Source organism: Hyposmocoma kahamanoa, unplaced genomic scaffold (assembly GCF_003589595.1).
Source record: "Hyposmocoma kahamanoa isolate Upper Pololo Valley unplaced genomic scaffold, ASM358959v1 103, whole genome shotgun sequence".
Classification (NCBI taxonomy): domain Eukaryota; kingdom Metazoa; phylum Arthropoda; class Insecta; order Lepidoptera; family Cosmopterigidae; genus Hyposmocoma; species Hyposmocoma kahamanoa.
Window position 1 is genome coordinate 1253539 of NW_020653344.1, and position 15861 is coordinate 1269399.

General features: G+C 36.2%; 1 protein-coding gene across 1 annotated transcript; it reads left to right on the forward strand.

The window, feature by feature from the left end:
- Positions 1-5442: 5442 nt before the first annotated feature.
- Positions 5443-7869, forward strand: LOC113237936. Its single transcript, XM_026474657.1, has 2 exons — positions 5443-6240; positions 6432-7869. The coding sequence occupies exons 1-2, from the start codon at positions 5443-5445 to the stop codon at positions 6894-6896; spliced, it is 1263 nt and encodes a 420-aa protein (XP_026330442.1). The 3' UTR covers positions 6897-7869.
- Positions 7870-15861: the final 7992 nt, after the last annotated feature.

The following is a 15861-nucleotide window of genomic DNA, read 5'->3' on the forward strand; positions in this document are numbered from 1 at the left end:
GTGTATGTGTGTGTGTGTATTTGTGCGTACAGGTGTTTGCGGGCATTTAGGTGCGTTGTCTATTATTGCGTAAGTGTGTGTGTATCGTATGATAACTATATTCTGATTCTAATAGTATTTTTATTGTGGTTATATTGTAATTCTAATAATATTTATAATGTGGTTATAATCTAACATTAATGTTATTATTATTTTATTTATTTCTATAATTGTTATTATTTTCATAATTTTCTGTCCTATTCCAAATCAATATGTTTATTGTAAGAGTACTTCTACATCGTTGTAACTTACGGTTACTAGGTTTTTTTTAGTTTCTCTTTACATTTACGTAGGCGTCAGACAGGGAGATGTGATATCTCCGAAACTGTTCACTGCTGTGTTGGAAGATATTTTCAAACTTCTGGACTGGAAAGACTAGGCATCAACATCAATGGCGAGTATCTGACACAGCTTCGATTTGCCGATGATATAGTTCTTATGGCTGACACCTTGGGAGACCTGAACACAATGGTCGAAGATCTCAGTAGTGTTTCCCAAAGAGTGGGTCTTAAAATGAACATGGACAAGACGAAGATCATGTCGAATGTCCATGTTCTACCCGCATAGGCAAACAAATACACATCCATCAAAGTGTTATACATATATATTTAATTGTGTGTAATTTGTTGCCATCAACTCAAAAAAACTTTTAAAAAGGAAGCAAACCAATACGACTATATCCATCTACATCATATTGTCAACTTTGACATGCCTATTCATTGTCACTAACTCAGCATGATGCAATAGTACCAAGTAAGAGGCAAGCGCTGGTTTTCTGAAGAACGATAATGATTTGCAAATAAGTAGATATTAAGGTTAAGAATTTATAATAAAAGTAAAATTTTTGACAGATATGATATCGGTATAAATCGGTTCGCACACATGTATCTGCCCACAGACTATACGAAAACCAAGCGTGCCACATTTTTTGTACATCCGATGACGTCACAAGCACATTATAGTAATGTGAAACCTCCTTCGGCAATATTTGTTTGAAATTCGCACTTAGAGTGTATCAAAAATTACCTTTAATATGAAAGGGAAAACACTTTCCGAAAAAGTAATTTCAAACTAATCTTGTGTGTACGTACGCCTATCAGTTGCATTTACAAGTAAACAGATATTCTGCTGCCGTTGTTGAACGGGCCCTTATTACAAAACACAAAACCGAGGAAATAAAATTTTAAAAATATCTATCGAATATCAGTCAACCGTGACCATGGGACCTAAAGGGCCCGAAACGTCGGTTTGTTTGAAAAAACAAATATACGCGATTTAAATCCGGAAAAATTGTTTCATTTCCTATCTATCGAGTACTTAGGTTTTCGCGATTGTTACACATAGGGCAACGAAGGGTTTAAGGTAAAGTAAAGTAAAGGGAAGGGAAAAGAGCGTGCATCACTCACTACGCAACCATTGAAGAACACTCATCGAGTTTGTTATAATTATTAATACAAAGATCGAACACTCAGAAAAAATTCCTTCGATCTGGTCGGACGAACCGACGTCTTCTTGCACACCGTGCCAGACGCTATACCAACTAAGCCACGGAACGAACTAACGGACCTCACGAATTTTTCTATGTGCTTGCGTCGTGTCTTTGTACTTGGTCTTTCAACGACTTTCTAGTCGTAGCGCCATCTATGAGAAATCTATTGCAGATTTATCACCCAGTTAGTACCTTTACAGCTACCAGTCCTGGCGAGAGATGTCCCAACACTCTCACATTCACGATTAAATAATCTTCATAAATAACATCGATTGTTATAAAAAATCGAATCGGAAACGCATTATGCCGTCACTAATTGTTAAGAATATGAGCTGTCAAAACTGAAATAAATGGTTGGACGGAGTACTTTAGTTTGTTATAATTATTAATACAAATATCGAATTCTTACCTATTTCTGCCACCAAGCGGTAATGTGAGTATTACTGCGTTCCAGTTAAAAGGTAAGGGTGGTGAAATTACAGGCATATGAGACTTGTCAACTTAATTATGTCTCAGTTGACAGGTGCCGTGGCATTATCCCTCAGATCTTTGCGATTTAAAGCTCTGAGTGGCACTGCAACTGTTATGGACAGGCGTGTAGCTTACCACCAGGCACACGACTTGTTCGACCTGTTAAATAAAATAATGAAATATATATCTATGCATTTTAACAGCAAGGCAACCTGACAATAAAGTTAAAAAAAAAAACTTTTTACATCTTATGTGAACGCACGTGACTTCAGACTGCGCATTAAACTGAAATTACTGAAACATAATATATTTTTATGTTTTTGTATTAAAATGTCATCCATAAGTGAAGTTATGAATACAAATGTAAAATATGGTAACCGCATTAAATCTCTTTGGACTTTGTTCGTGACACAAATACTTCATGTAAACTCATCTGCGATCTACTGTTGGGCACGAGAATCTTAAGAGAGGGTATTATTATATATATAAGCTACAAGGTCTTACTCGCTGATAGAAATAGAACGCGTACTTCCCGATATGGTGGAAAAAAGATATTTATACCGTTGTACGCGGATAGGCTCCAAGGCAAAGAATCAAATATGAGAAGACCTGAATGTGGAAAATGTAAACGAGTGATCAATGGCCTGCAAAAACTATAATACATGGATTTTTGTGCATTTTTATGAGATACACCCTGGTTAATTTCCGCGGTAAGTAAATAATGTTCGAAATTCAAATAAACAAGATGGGCACTATACAGATTTCAAAGCCTCCTATCATGGAAACTATTACAGATAGGTAGGAGGTGCTCGAAGGAATGTCATAGAAGGTAACACTGGTCAATAAAAATAAATTATAAAAATTTGCACTAATTCGATTGAAAATGTACATGTCGGGGTCTTTATGAGTGTTTAATAATAATTAGCGGTTAAAATTTATTTTTCACCATTTTTTCAATATGGCTACCATACAAACTTTTTTGGCGATAGATACAAATTTCTTCTAATTCGACTGAAAACGACATGGCATCATAATTTGGAGTAAAAATTTTGTTTCCGCTGTTTTACGATATAGCCGTAATTTATTTATGTAACTTGCTTTGCTCGGACTGAAAATTAGCACGAAAAGATTTCTAAGATTGTTTGATAATAATTAGTGGTCATAATATATTTTTGTTATTTTTATATATGGCCGCCATTAAAGAGCTATTTAATTTTTTTTAAAACAAAGTCCTAAGTGCCGAGGCCGCGGAGGGCGAAGGCCTAAGCGTCCGCACGCCTTCGTATGGAGGTGAATTATATACGGAGGCGTAACAGATTACGAATACAAGATCTCACAATTGTAAAAATGTAAGGCATACTTACGGATGTAGTGGAAATGAGGTACTTATTATAGCGTAGTTGTATCTCAATATCCGTTAGATCCATACCTGTTAGATTCCATTTTCTTGAAAGCTACGCCAAAGAGAAGTATTTAGGGGGAAAAAATGCCAAACTACTGCCGAATTTCTTGTACTATGAATACCAAAACAACGATAATCCAGAATACTCAGACCAAAACCAACTTAGAAATGTTCCTTTCTTAAATTGGCCCAAATCGGGAATCGACCTTCTCATCAAGCGCCCATAGTACTAACTGCTGTGCCACCGAAGAGCATGAGCATAGCCCGTAAACTGAACCGACCACGCGCCGCAGGCCGAGCCCGACCCCACCTACGGTGGGGTATAGGGCTCGTAGTCTATATTCTGTCATCATATAATGGCCTAATTCGTGTGGACACTTCAGACGTATTCAAAAAGGTAATATGATCGTTTTTCAACGTGTTGGTTTCAAAATGAAATTTTTTTAGCCGTTAATGGAAATGATGAGGTAGATAAAAGCGGCCTATACTCTAGCCAAATTCGATGATTTTTTAAAACAAAACGTTGCTAGGCAACCAATGATGGCAGGTGTAAAGAACATTTTTGTCCAAGCTTATTATTTAAGTTAGATCTGCCCATTCGCTCGCGTAATTGGAATTTAAATACGTAAGCAGGTAATTGGATTATGTAGAAGTAACACGTAAGTGTATATCCAATTTATTATAAAGTTTGCAAAGTACTATTGACACGTGTGATTTATGGATAAAGTAATTAACTTTTTGATACCAACTAATGCTTACTGCCAGATAGTAGGTAATGGTAGATGAAAAGAAACAAAACTGTAATATTTTATTTTGTATTAATTTACTACAATGACGTCAGATTCAGCGACAATTTCCGATTCTGATCTTGAATTGGGTACTACTCGAACTGGAATGTTTGCAATCTTTCCCTTTAAAGCAAAAAGTCATTAGGGATGACACGATTTTATAAATAATTAATTACTGGATTATTTTATGTTGGTTTTGAATCAGTTACTAGTGATTTGAAACTTCTATTGACCACAATTCATCACAAACATAATTTCAAGGTCAATATTATCAATCGAATTTCGGGGAAAAATATTGACATTATGGTGACTGTACAACAGTCAGAGGTGAAAACCCTAAAATCATGTTTCGTTAGTTGACATTTATTCTACATCAAAATTGGCTAGAGTATAGAAATAACTATCTGAACCTGGAAATGAAACTATTTTTCCGGATTTAAATCGCGTATATTTGTTTTTTCAAACAAACCGACGTTTCAGTTTTTACAGGTCCCATGTCAACCGTGACCATGGGACCTGTAAAGGGCCCGAAACGTCGGTTTGTTTGAAAAAACAAATAAACGCGATTTAAATCCGGAAAAAATAGTTTCATTTCCTATGTGTAACAATCGCGAAAACCTAAGAACTCGATATCTGAACCTGATTTAAAATGTCATTTACAAAGGTCAGGTAAAAAGCAATCCCAACAAACGGGCGTGTACGAGAAGAAGAATGGAGGAGCAACCACGGAGGTCCCTAAGGAATTCACGGACAAACATCTCATATGCGAATACTGCCTTGAAACATGAGATATCGAACAGATGAAAAAAAGTGATGCTTCAGCTATCTAGAGTTTTGAGATATATCATTATATTTTAACAAACGGTGATTAAGTTTAATTTTACGTAATTACCAGGAGCGGCTGATGAGTCCTGTGGGGCAGTAGTAAAGAAGAGATGTGGCAATAACTTGTCACCTCTTCATCATTCCACGCCAAGTTCTAAAGAGCAAATACTGCATGATGTGATACATATATCTCACATATGGGAGTATTTTATATAAAAATTTAATTACAATAATACATTGTGTTATAAGGGCAGTAAATACGCAATTACGGACAGAGAGTTCTAATCATAAGATGTAACAAAAATCTAATCACAGCATTTTTAAAAACCTTGTCACAGATAACAATTTGATATAAAAACACTGCTCATACCCATTTTATATTTATTGCTGATTAAAGTCGATCAATAAAATTTATATTAACTTTTACAATGGTTGAATTTCAGTTTGTCGGTGACATCAATGACTTAAGTGTAGAGCAAAAGGATTTTATTACCAATGTGTTAAAAAAGCGAGGTTTCGAAAACGGTAAAATTCAAGTGCAACCAGTAGGCAAAGCAGGTGACAACTATGCAGCCAACGTGAAAAGAATCACAATAGAAAGTAATGGCGAAACCTTCAAAATCATTGCTAAAGTGGCTTCAAAGCAGGATATGATGCGTGCTATGGGAAATACTACCTTCATATACCAAAACGAGCATGTCATGTACACCGAAGTGCTACCTACGTTTACTGAATTAGAAAACGCTGCAAAAGTTCCTGGAAACGAAAGATTTAGATATGCAGCTTGCTATGGGACCTACTTGGAAGCACCAAATGAAATTATTCTTCTTGAAGACTTGGGTGTACTTGGATTCCAGATTCTCGACAGGTTCACCTCATTGACAGATGAAAACGTCAGATTGGTTCTTAAAAATTTCGCTAGTTTACATTCCCTATCATACGTTTTGAAGAATAAGGAACCTGAAAAATTTGAAACATTCAAAAATAAGCTTGTTGATTTCTCGTTACTAATGGCTAGCATTCCTGAATCCGCTAATTTCTTCAGTCAGATATACGAAGATGTACAAAAATTGTTACGTGGTGATAAATACAAGAAGGCTGTTAAAAATGTAATAACTCAAATGATTACATATGCTACAAAATTGGCTAAAATAGAGCATGACTCGAAATTCTCCGTAATTCAACAAGGAGATGCTTGGACTAATAACATTATGTTCAGACTTGAAGTAGGTATCCGTTTGTATGATTATTAAATCCAATTTCTTTCTGTTTTTAAAATTTTTGGTGTTTGTTCCTAATGACAGATCGTGTCTTAGTTACGTACATAAAAGGTAGTTTATTCAATAGGATAAAGAAGATTTTACCCACAATAATGTATTTATGCAAATGACATTGGTAATTTTTATGTTTATTTCAGAATGATAAAACTGTGGAGTGTTGTATGATCGACTACCAAGCCTCGAAAGTAAGTAGTCCCGTCGCCGACCTACATTACATGATCTTCCTGTGCACTGATTACGCAACGAGAAAGAAGCATTACGATGACTGGATCAATTATTATCACTCGCAATTAGACAAAAATTTGTCCAACTACGGACTTAAAGCTAACTACGTGTACCCTAGAGATAAACTAGATGCAGACTTAAGAAGATTTGCCAAGGCGTCTATTGGTCAAATTATCTTTGTGACCATGGTTATAATCAGAGAGTCAGCAAATGCCGCTAAATTGCAGGATGCGATGAAAAAAGTAGACTCTAACACATCTATGCATAAAATGGCCGATCATATTAAATTGTCAGGAGTAGATCCGGAAACTATAAAGAAATTTCAATCTAAAATTGAAGGAGTTATTGATAGCTTTATTGAGCTTGGATATCTTTAGCTACAATAACCGAATATTGCACAATGTCTACAAAAAACATGTAGAATAATTTTTATATTGTACAGTGTTCCGCATCTATGTATCTACACTGAGATATTGAACATCGATGGTTTTTAACATTTTTTATCATAAATAGAAACTAACACAAAATACTATAGCTATTTATAAATGTGTGGTAAGGGTTCTGTGCTCAGTATATGCTGAGCAGACTTGGTTTGCATAGCACTGATGTTCAGCCAGAACCTCCCAGCAGGAGCTATGATCGCACAGTTGTGTACCAGAACATTTCATCAAATAAATTATCACAGACTATAAATTAAGATACTATAACTAACGATTTGAAACATAATGTGACAGCTCAGGTTAAAAGAGATATTATTTCATATATAGAGCTTCTATTTTCTCAATGTCCCTCGATAAACGTCGTGTTTCGGTTTCATCGGGTTTTGTTCAGATTTGCTTTGCTTTTGACATAGACCGGACGCTTTCAGTCGACTTAGAAATAGGCAGAGTTGCTATTACATTTTTTATTTACCCTGTAAAACATTGTAGAAAACGCTATAAAGTATTGATTGATTGATATTTATTATACAAACGGAGGAAAGCCGCTAAAGTCACAAAAACAGCAAATAATTTACAGCGTGTACTTGTGTTTTTTACAAGCCGGTACGTTCAAGAAACGATAGCTATTTTCAAGAAGTCCAAAAACGTGTTTTTGTGGCTTCTGGAAATTTGAACCACTGTTTGAACAGTACATGGACAATTTTATAAGAAATACCTGTTCGGGCAGCGCAGAAAGTGATTATTTCATTGATGGTGAACATACTAACATAATGTGTATTTGTACTAGATGACTAAGGTTACTTTTGTTATGTTTATATTATAATAAATAAAAAATAAATAAATAAACACTATTATGTACGTCGTTTCGAAATTCCACGACCTCAAAAACTCGTAAATTTCCATACAAAACGGCCCAAATTAGTTGGAATACGCAAGACAATAATAATTATCAAGTTCTTAGGTTTTCGCGATTGTTACACATAGGAAATGAAACTATTTTTCAAATCTTCTCAATTTCTCAGTTCCTGAGACCCATGAAATGTAACATCCCCTTACAGGATGTAGGAGTTCACAAGCTTGACTGTGAGTGCGGTCTCTCTTATATTGGACAAACAAAGCGAGGTATTTGTACCCAAGTCGCGTAAACAAGTCTGCAGTCTGCGAGTATGTCATGGATAAACCTACACATTCAATGAAGTTTGACAAACCCCAGGTCCTTGCAAAAGAAGTCCATTATCTACCGAGGATGCTGCGAGAGGCCATTGAAATTAAAAAAACATCCTAATTTCAACAGGGAAGATGGTTTCTCAGTACCACCAGTTTGGGATCCAGTATTTCCTCTCATGAAAAATCCCAAACAGACATAAGACTGCAGTACTAATTAATATGTTTTAGTTTATTCTAATTTCTATTATTAATTAATAATAAATTGAACTTAATAAAAATTTATTCAATAAAATAATTTGTAAAACTTAATGTAGCGTAAATTGGAACGTTTTCTTTGTAAAATTAAAAATAAGGTATTTAATTAATAACTATTGTAACTATAGTGAAAAAATAGGGTGGTTTGCATCAATATTAGACATAACTGGTTGAAGACTGTACCACCTCAGTCAACCGTGACCATGGGACCAGTAAAGGGCCCTTAACGTTGGTTTGTTTGAAAAAACAAATATGCGCGATTTAAATCCGGAAAAATAGTTTCATTTCCTAATAATTATCAAATTATGTAATTTGATAATATCGACTGTTGTAGGGTAGTTTGAATTTGTCCCATGGGACATAACGTTTTCTCAACAGCACCACATAATAGCATTACCGAGCCCACGTCTCACTGACGTCATGGAACAAAAATGGAGGTCTGTTTTATTTCAAAATTGTTTCAAGTTATGTTTTATACAAAGATAAGAAAATTTGAGAAAATAATAATATTTTTTTACAAAAAAAACCTCTCCGTTCAAAGAATTCTCGCCCACAAATCCTTTAGTAGAGCTCCTTGTGAAAGAGTTCGTCCAGGGAAGTACTGCCATCTTATCTATTTCTGCCGCCAAGCAGTAGTGCCAGCATTACTGGTTCCGGTTTTGAAGAGTAAGGATGCTGGTGAAATTACAGGCACATGAGACTTGTCAACCTATGTCTCAGGGTGCCGAGTGCAATGGCAGTGCGCCTCAGGTCTCTGCGATTTAAAGAGCTGAGTGGCACTGCAACTGTTATGGTCAGGCGTGTAGCTTACCATCAGGCGCTCAACTTGTTCGTCCCGTCACTTGATATTATAAAAAAAACCCTGGGGGGATTTATGTGGATTTGTTGTCCATGCAGATCTCCTGGGGATTCATAAACTGACCTCAAATATTTGCTCATCCGCTTTCGCTGTTTTCGTAGTCTCGGTCTCCTCAACGACCATTGAAACGCGGATAAGCGAAGTCTCGTCAAAACGAATCATCTCCCAAACTTGTTTGTTTCACTTCACATAGATTTCATTATTACAATCTTCTTTTTTTTGGCAGGTAAAATTCTCTGAATATAAATAACATTAAGTACTTAAACATTATTATACGATAAGACGATTCGGAACATCAAAAAAGGAAGAGATGGCATTATGTAGTTCACATAGCGTTACCTCCTTCCTATTTTTATTAAGGAATAGACAATGTTGGGAAATCATTCGTTCTTTCAATCACTTTTGAAATAATACATTTCTTGGTTGACAGGTTCGTCATGGTACGAATATGAGTAATATTATAATAAGCTTACATTGAAATAAAATTGTAGGCCCCATGGATTGCGCGCGGGAAAGCCTGCACGCGCAATCGTGCGCGATTACCTTTTTGAAGCGTTTTAAGCTAACGTTCTTTCGCGCGCTCGTGTTAGTTTTTATTACAACGGAAGAGCGTCCGTGTAAAATGCAACCTTGGAACGTACGATAGCGTGTGCGACTGATGAGTGCAATCGCGCAGTCTTTCCTTTTCCCTTCCAACATGTTTAATCGCGCACGATTGTTGTATGACGCGAAAAAACGTTTGTGTACGCCCTCTATTAGCCCCCTTTACACAGTCACTCTATCGCGCGTGATCAGGAGAATATAGGATTGCGCGCGGGAAAGACTTCACTCGCTGTCGTACGCTTAACTGCGCTCGATTGCCGTATCAAGCGCGATAGAGTGTCTTTGTAACTCATCCGTTTGCACAAGAAAGGCCGATGATGTTGAAAATATAATTTAATAAAGCGCATTGCGGATAAAGATTTCAAAGAAAAACATGTAGTTAATACATATCAAAATTCTTTGTCCTGGTTGTATTTATACCTATTAGTAAAGTCATCATATGATTATATTAATTGACGTAAGAGATTAAATAGCAAGGCCGGGTTACGTACCTATAGATAAAAATATTAAATTTGAGGCGCATGCTTGCCTATACCTATTTATATTTATTTATTCAGTTACTATTATAATGTACAAATTTTCATTCCAATTGTTCGTATAGTTTTTTAGTATACCGGTTTGTATGGAAAGATCTACTAGGCATACATTGCCGTGTAAAAATCAGTTTCGAAAAGTCTCGTGTATTTTAGTTTCATACAGTAAAAGAAAGACAACAGGGATAAGTAGTTCCCATTTGGTTTTGTGGAATATGACGTCGAACATGATGTTCGGACAGAATGGGACAATTTTTAACCGACTAAGCGCGTTTGCGCTCTGTAACCGATTCGTATTCATTCCGAATCCGAGACAACACAAATTCAGAAAACTCGGACCCACTTCGGATGTCGCTTGTGCACTAAGTCCCATCCGAATCCGAGAAAATACGTATATCGTTTGTACACCTAAAGATAAAATGATCCCTGTGACATTTCGGACCGTCATTTAGAGCTCCTTGTGAAAAGTTCATCCAGGGTAGTACTGCCACCTTACCTTTTTATCCCACCAAGCAGTAATGTCAGCATTACTGTGTCCCGGCTTTGAAGGATAATCATACGAATCCGATGTAGTGCAGGTGACAAATTACGGGATGGATCCGGTTTATTGGATTTCGCTCACTTTCTGTAAGCCGATTTTAATAAAACTTGGTACATAGATGTGATTCCGGTGAAAGTAAAACATTATGGTGACCTAGAGCTGATCTGATGATGCAAATGGCAGACAAATGAGAGAAATTCCTTGTTTGGGAGATGATTCGTTTTGACGAGATTTTGCTTATCCACGTTTCAATGGTCGTGGAGGAGACCGAGACTACGAAAACAGCGAAAGCGGATGAGCAAATACACACATCAAAAGTGTCTAGGGATCAAGTACGTTTAAGAGTATTGCTGCAATTAGGGTTAATTATATTAACTTTTTTGTATCGCTATTGATACTTTTTAGTGAGTTTTAACATTTAAATAAGGAATATTGTTTAAAATTCGATAATAAGAAGAAAATCGATTGTCAATGTGGTTTTGTATAAAAATGAGTTATAGCATTTTGACAAAATCATTACAATATCTGCATCGGAACCGAAACAATTTACATTATTATGGAGAGACGACATCATTTAACCCGAGAAGTGATGATGCGAGCCGTCGGAATGTTGGAAGCTGGTTCCAGGCAACGTGCTGTGACTTTCACTCTTAACACTACACAGAGCGTCATAAGTCGCCTCTAGACGCGCTATCGCATGACGGGCAGCGTGGCCGAGCGACATGGAGGACGATCTCGCATCACGAGTCGCAGACAGGACCGGTATATCCAAAATACTGCTCGACGGAATCGTACCGTTACCGCCATGATGTTGGTTACGAGGCTCCACAGCTCCTCAGGCTTGCTAATAAGCGATCAAACAATCCGAAATCGTTTACGTCAAGTGGGTCTGCGATCCCGAAGGCCGCTCAGAGTTCCACCTATTGCACCCTGCAATCGCAGGACCCGTTTACGATGGACTCACGAACACAGAAACTGGGAGGAAGAAGACTGGCGCTATGTGTGCTTTTCGGATGAATCCCGCTTCGGTATGAGACCGGATACAAGACGTACTCGAGTTTGGAGAACATCTGGACGTCATGAACGTTTGAGATATTGTCAGGAAGTTCATCCATATGGTGGGGGAACAATAATGATATGGGCCGGTATTTGGATCGGCGGAAGAACCGATCCCATTTGGATCAGGGGTAACCTCAATGCTCAAATTTACGCAGAGAGGATTGTTTCAGATGTTATCATCCCTTTGCGAGGCCAGTTGGGTGATTCATTTCAACTAATGCATGACAACGCACGTCCACACACAGCTAGAGTCGTAACACGCATTCTTGCCGAAGCTCGTATCAACGTTCTGCCGTGGCCTGCTCAATCGCCAGACCTCAATCCAATTGAGCACGCATGGGATATGCTTAAAAGAAGAGCTGTGCCGAGTATGCATACCGTACATACTCTACAACAATATTTTGACTTGTTACAAAACACATGGGCGGCCATTCCTCAAAGTGATTTTGATGAACTCATCTTAAGCATGCCAAATCGCTGTAATTGTGTGATTCGTGTTAATGGTGGAAATACAGATTATTAATTTTCTTATCTTTACAATAAAAATGAGTAAAATCATCATTTTCGCCATTTTTTTGTCATTTAATTGACGCCGTTAATTTGAGTTTTTTCCCACAATTTGCAAAAACATCAATTTTAGTTTATTTTAATTAAATATAGGGGTAAGCGGTTAAATAAAACATAAGCATTAAAGTAAGAAGTCGTCCTGGAAGACTGGATTTGGTAAATATTGCTTAAATAATTTTTATTTCAAAAATATTCACTTGATCCCTAGACACTTTTGATGTGTGTATTTGAGATCAGTTTATGAATCCCCAGGAGATCTGCATGGACAACAAATCCACATAACTCCCCCAGGGTTTTTTTTATAATATCGAGTGACGGGATGAACAAGTCGAGCGCCTGATGGTAAGCTACACACCTGTCCATAACAGTTGCATTGCCACTCAGCTCTTTAAATCGCAGAGACCTAAGGCGCACTGCCATTGCACTCGGCACACTGAGACATAGGTTGACAAGTGAACCAACGGACCTCACGAATTCTTCTATGTGCTTGCGTCGTGTCTTTGTAGTTCTTATTTTTTCGTCGTGTCTTTGTAGTTCTTCTATGTGCTTGCGTCGTGTCTTTCAACGACTTTATAGTCGTATGACAGATTTATCATATCGTTGGTTCGTTTCCGTGGCTTAGTTGGTATAGCGTCTGGCACGGTATGCAAGAAGACGTCGGTTCGAATCCGACCGGATCGAAGGAATTTTTTCTGAGTGTTTGATCTTTGTATTAATAATTATAACAAACTAGTGGAGTAATTTCACAAAAAATATAAAATTTTATTAATACAGTGGATAGCGACATCTCTCGCCAGGACCGGTAGCTGTAAAGGTACTAACTGGGTGATAAATCTGTCATAGATTTCTCATAGATGGCGCTACGACTAAAAAGTCGTTGAAAGACCAAGTACAAAGACACGACGCAAGCACATAGAAGAATTCGTGAGGTCCGTTGGTGCATTCCGTGGCTTAGTTGGTATAGCGTCTGGCACGGTATGCAAGAAGACGTCGGTTCGAATCCGACCGGATCGAAGGAATTTTTTCCGAGTGTTTTTTCTGAGTGTTCGATCTTTGTATTAATAATTATAACAAACTAGTGGAGTAATTTCACAAAAAATAATTGAATATCAATTCAATAAAAATTTACTTAATATTATTATTTTCTCAAATTTTCTTATCTTTGTATAAAACATAACTTGAAACAATTTTGAAATAAAACAGACCTCCATTTTTGTTCCATGACGTCAGTGAGACGTGGGCTCGGTAATGCTATTATGTTGTGCTGTTGAGAAAACGTTATGTCCCATGGGACAAATTCAAACTACCCTACAACAGACCATATTTTCAAATTACATAATTTGATAATTATTATTGTTTTGCGTATTCCAACTAATTTGGGCCTTTTGGTATGGAAATTTACGAGTTTTTGAACTCGTGGAATTTTGAAACAAACGATGTACATAATAGTGTTAGTTTCCGTGTTCTCAAAGATAATGTAAATTGCAAAATACTTTCGTAATGTATATAAAGTATGAAATACAAAGTGCAAAATTTTGACTTAATACAATACAAAATACTATCATTATCAGCAGAGTTTTATTGGAAGTATTTTAAATATCAATTACAAAACCCATTTTTGTCAGATATATTTTAAAAAAACAATTACAAAATACTTTTTAAGTAGTAATTTATTTACAAATACATTTTTACATATCAAATATGTATTTAAAGAACAAATAGTTCTGGTTATTACTATAAGATCATGATTTAATGTGATCGCCACTTGTTAGTTCAAATTGAGTTCCAGATGCCATAACGATGATGGCTATTTTAACCTCGTGTCAACGTTATTTCGTTACTATATTATTATGTTAAATAATGTTATTCCTTATGAAATGTAACTGCTGCTCCTTCTGAATGTATCGATGGTATACAGTACTTATATAATGTTTGCAATCGTGGTGAAAGGATTTGGTAATAAATAGATCTTGGCTACTCATCGAATAATGCCCGTGGTTCGCCAGGCTTACAGGAAAGGAATACATGAAATAAATATTATATATATATATATAATAATAGATAAGAAAAATATTTTTTTGAGATGCCATAGAAAAACTATAATCCAGTTTTTGAAATTTCAGCTACGCATCGTTAGGGTAAGACATTAACTAATTTCAACTGTTTTTAGAACGGTTATTTGACCATTTGTCCCTTCGCCGCGTTTTAGTTAGTGGATGGCAGATTACATTTAAAATCTATATTCATTTGAATTTTGAACAACGTTCTTTATTGTTATATCTTTTGATTTCTTTGTGAACTATGTGCGGAAAACTATTTCCCTATTTTTAATAACATTTACTCCATGTCAATAAACAAGTTACCTAAAATAGAAAGTAAATAAAGTGTACCTCTTTTATGTAACTAAAAATGAATATTTTTCCGGTTATTAATCATTTCAATTCATTCCGTATCTGAACGCATTTTTTCATCTGACATAGCTATGTTAGTATGTTCGCCATCAATGGAATAATCACTTTCCGCGCTGCTCGAACAGGTATTTCTTATAAAATTATCCATGTACGGTTCAAACAGTGGTTCAAATTTCCGCAAGCCAAGGAAACACGTTTTTGGACTTCTTGAAAATAGCTATTGTTTCTTGAACATATCGGCTTGTAAAAACCGGAAATACACGCTGTAAATTATTTGCCGTTTTTGTAACTAGCGGCTTTCATCCGATTGTATAATAAATATTAATCAATCAATCAATACTTTATTCCATTTTCTACAATATTTTATAGGGTAAATAAAAAATGTAATAGCAACTCTACATACTTCTAAGTCGACTGAAAACGTTCGGTCTGTACCAAAAGCAAAGCGAATCTGAACAAAACCCGATGAAACCGAAACACGACGTTTATCGAGGGACATTGAGAAAATAGAAGCTCTGTATATGAAATAATATCTCTTTTAACCTAAGCTGTCACATTATGTTTCAAAGCGTTAGTTATAGAATCTTAATTTATGGTCTGTGATAATTTATTTGATGAAATGTTCTGGTACACAACTGTGCGATCATAGCTCCTGCTGGGAGGTTCTGGCTGAACATCAGTACTATGCAAACCAAGTCGGCTCAGCATATACTGAGTACAGAACCCTTACCACACATTTGTAACCATAGCTATAGTATTTTGTGTTAGTTTCTATTTATAATAAAAAATGTTAAAAACCATCGATGTTCAATATCTCAGTGTAGATACATAGATGCGGAACACTGTACAATATAAAAATTATTCTACATGTTTTTTGTAGATATTGTGCCATATTCAGATATTGTAG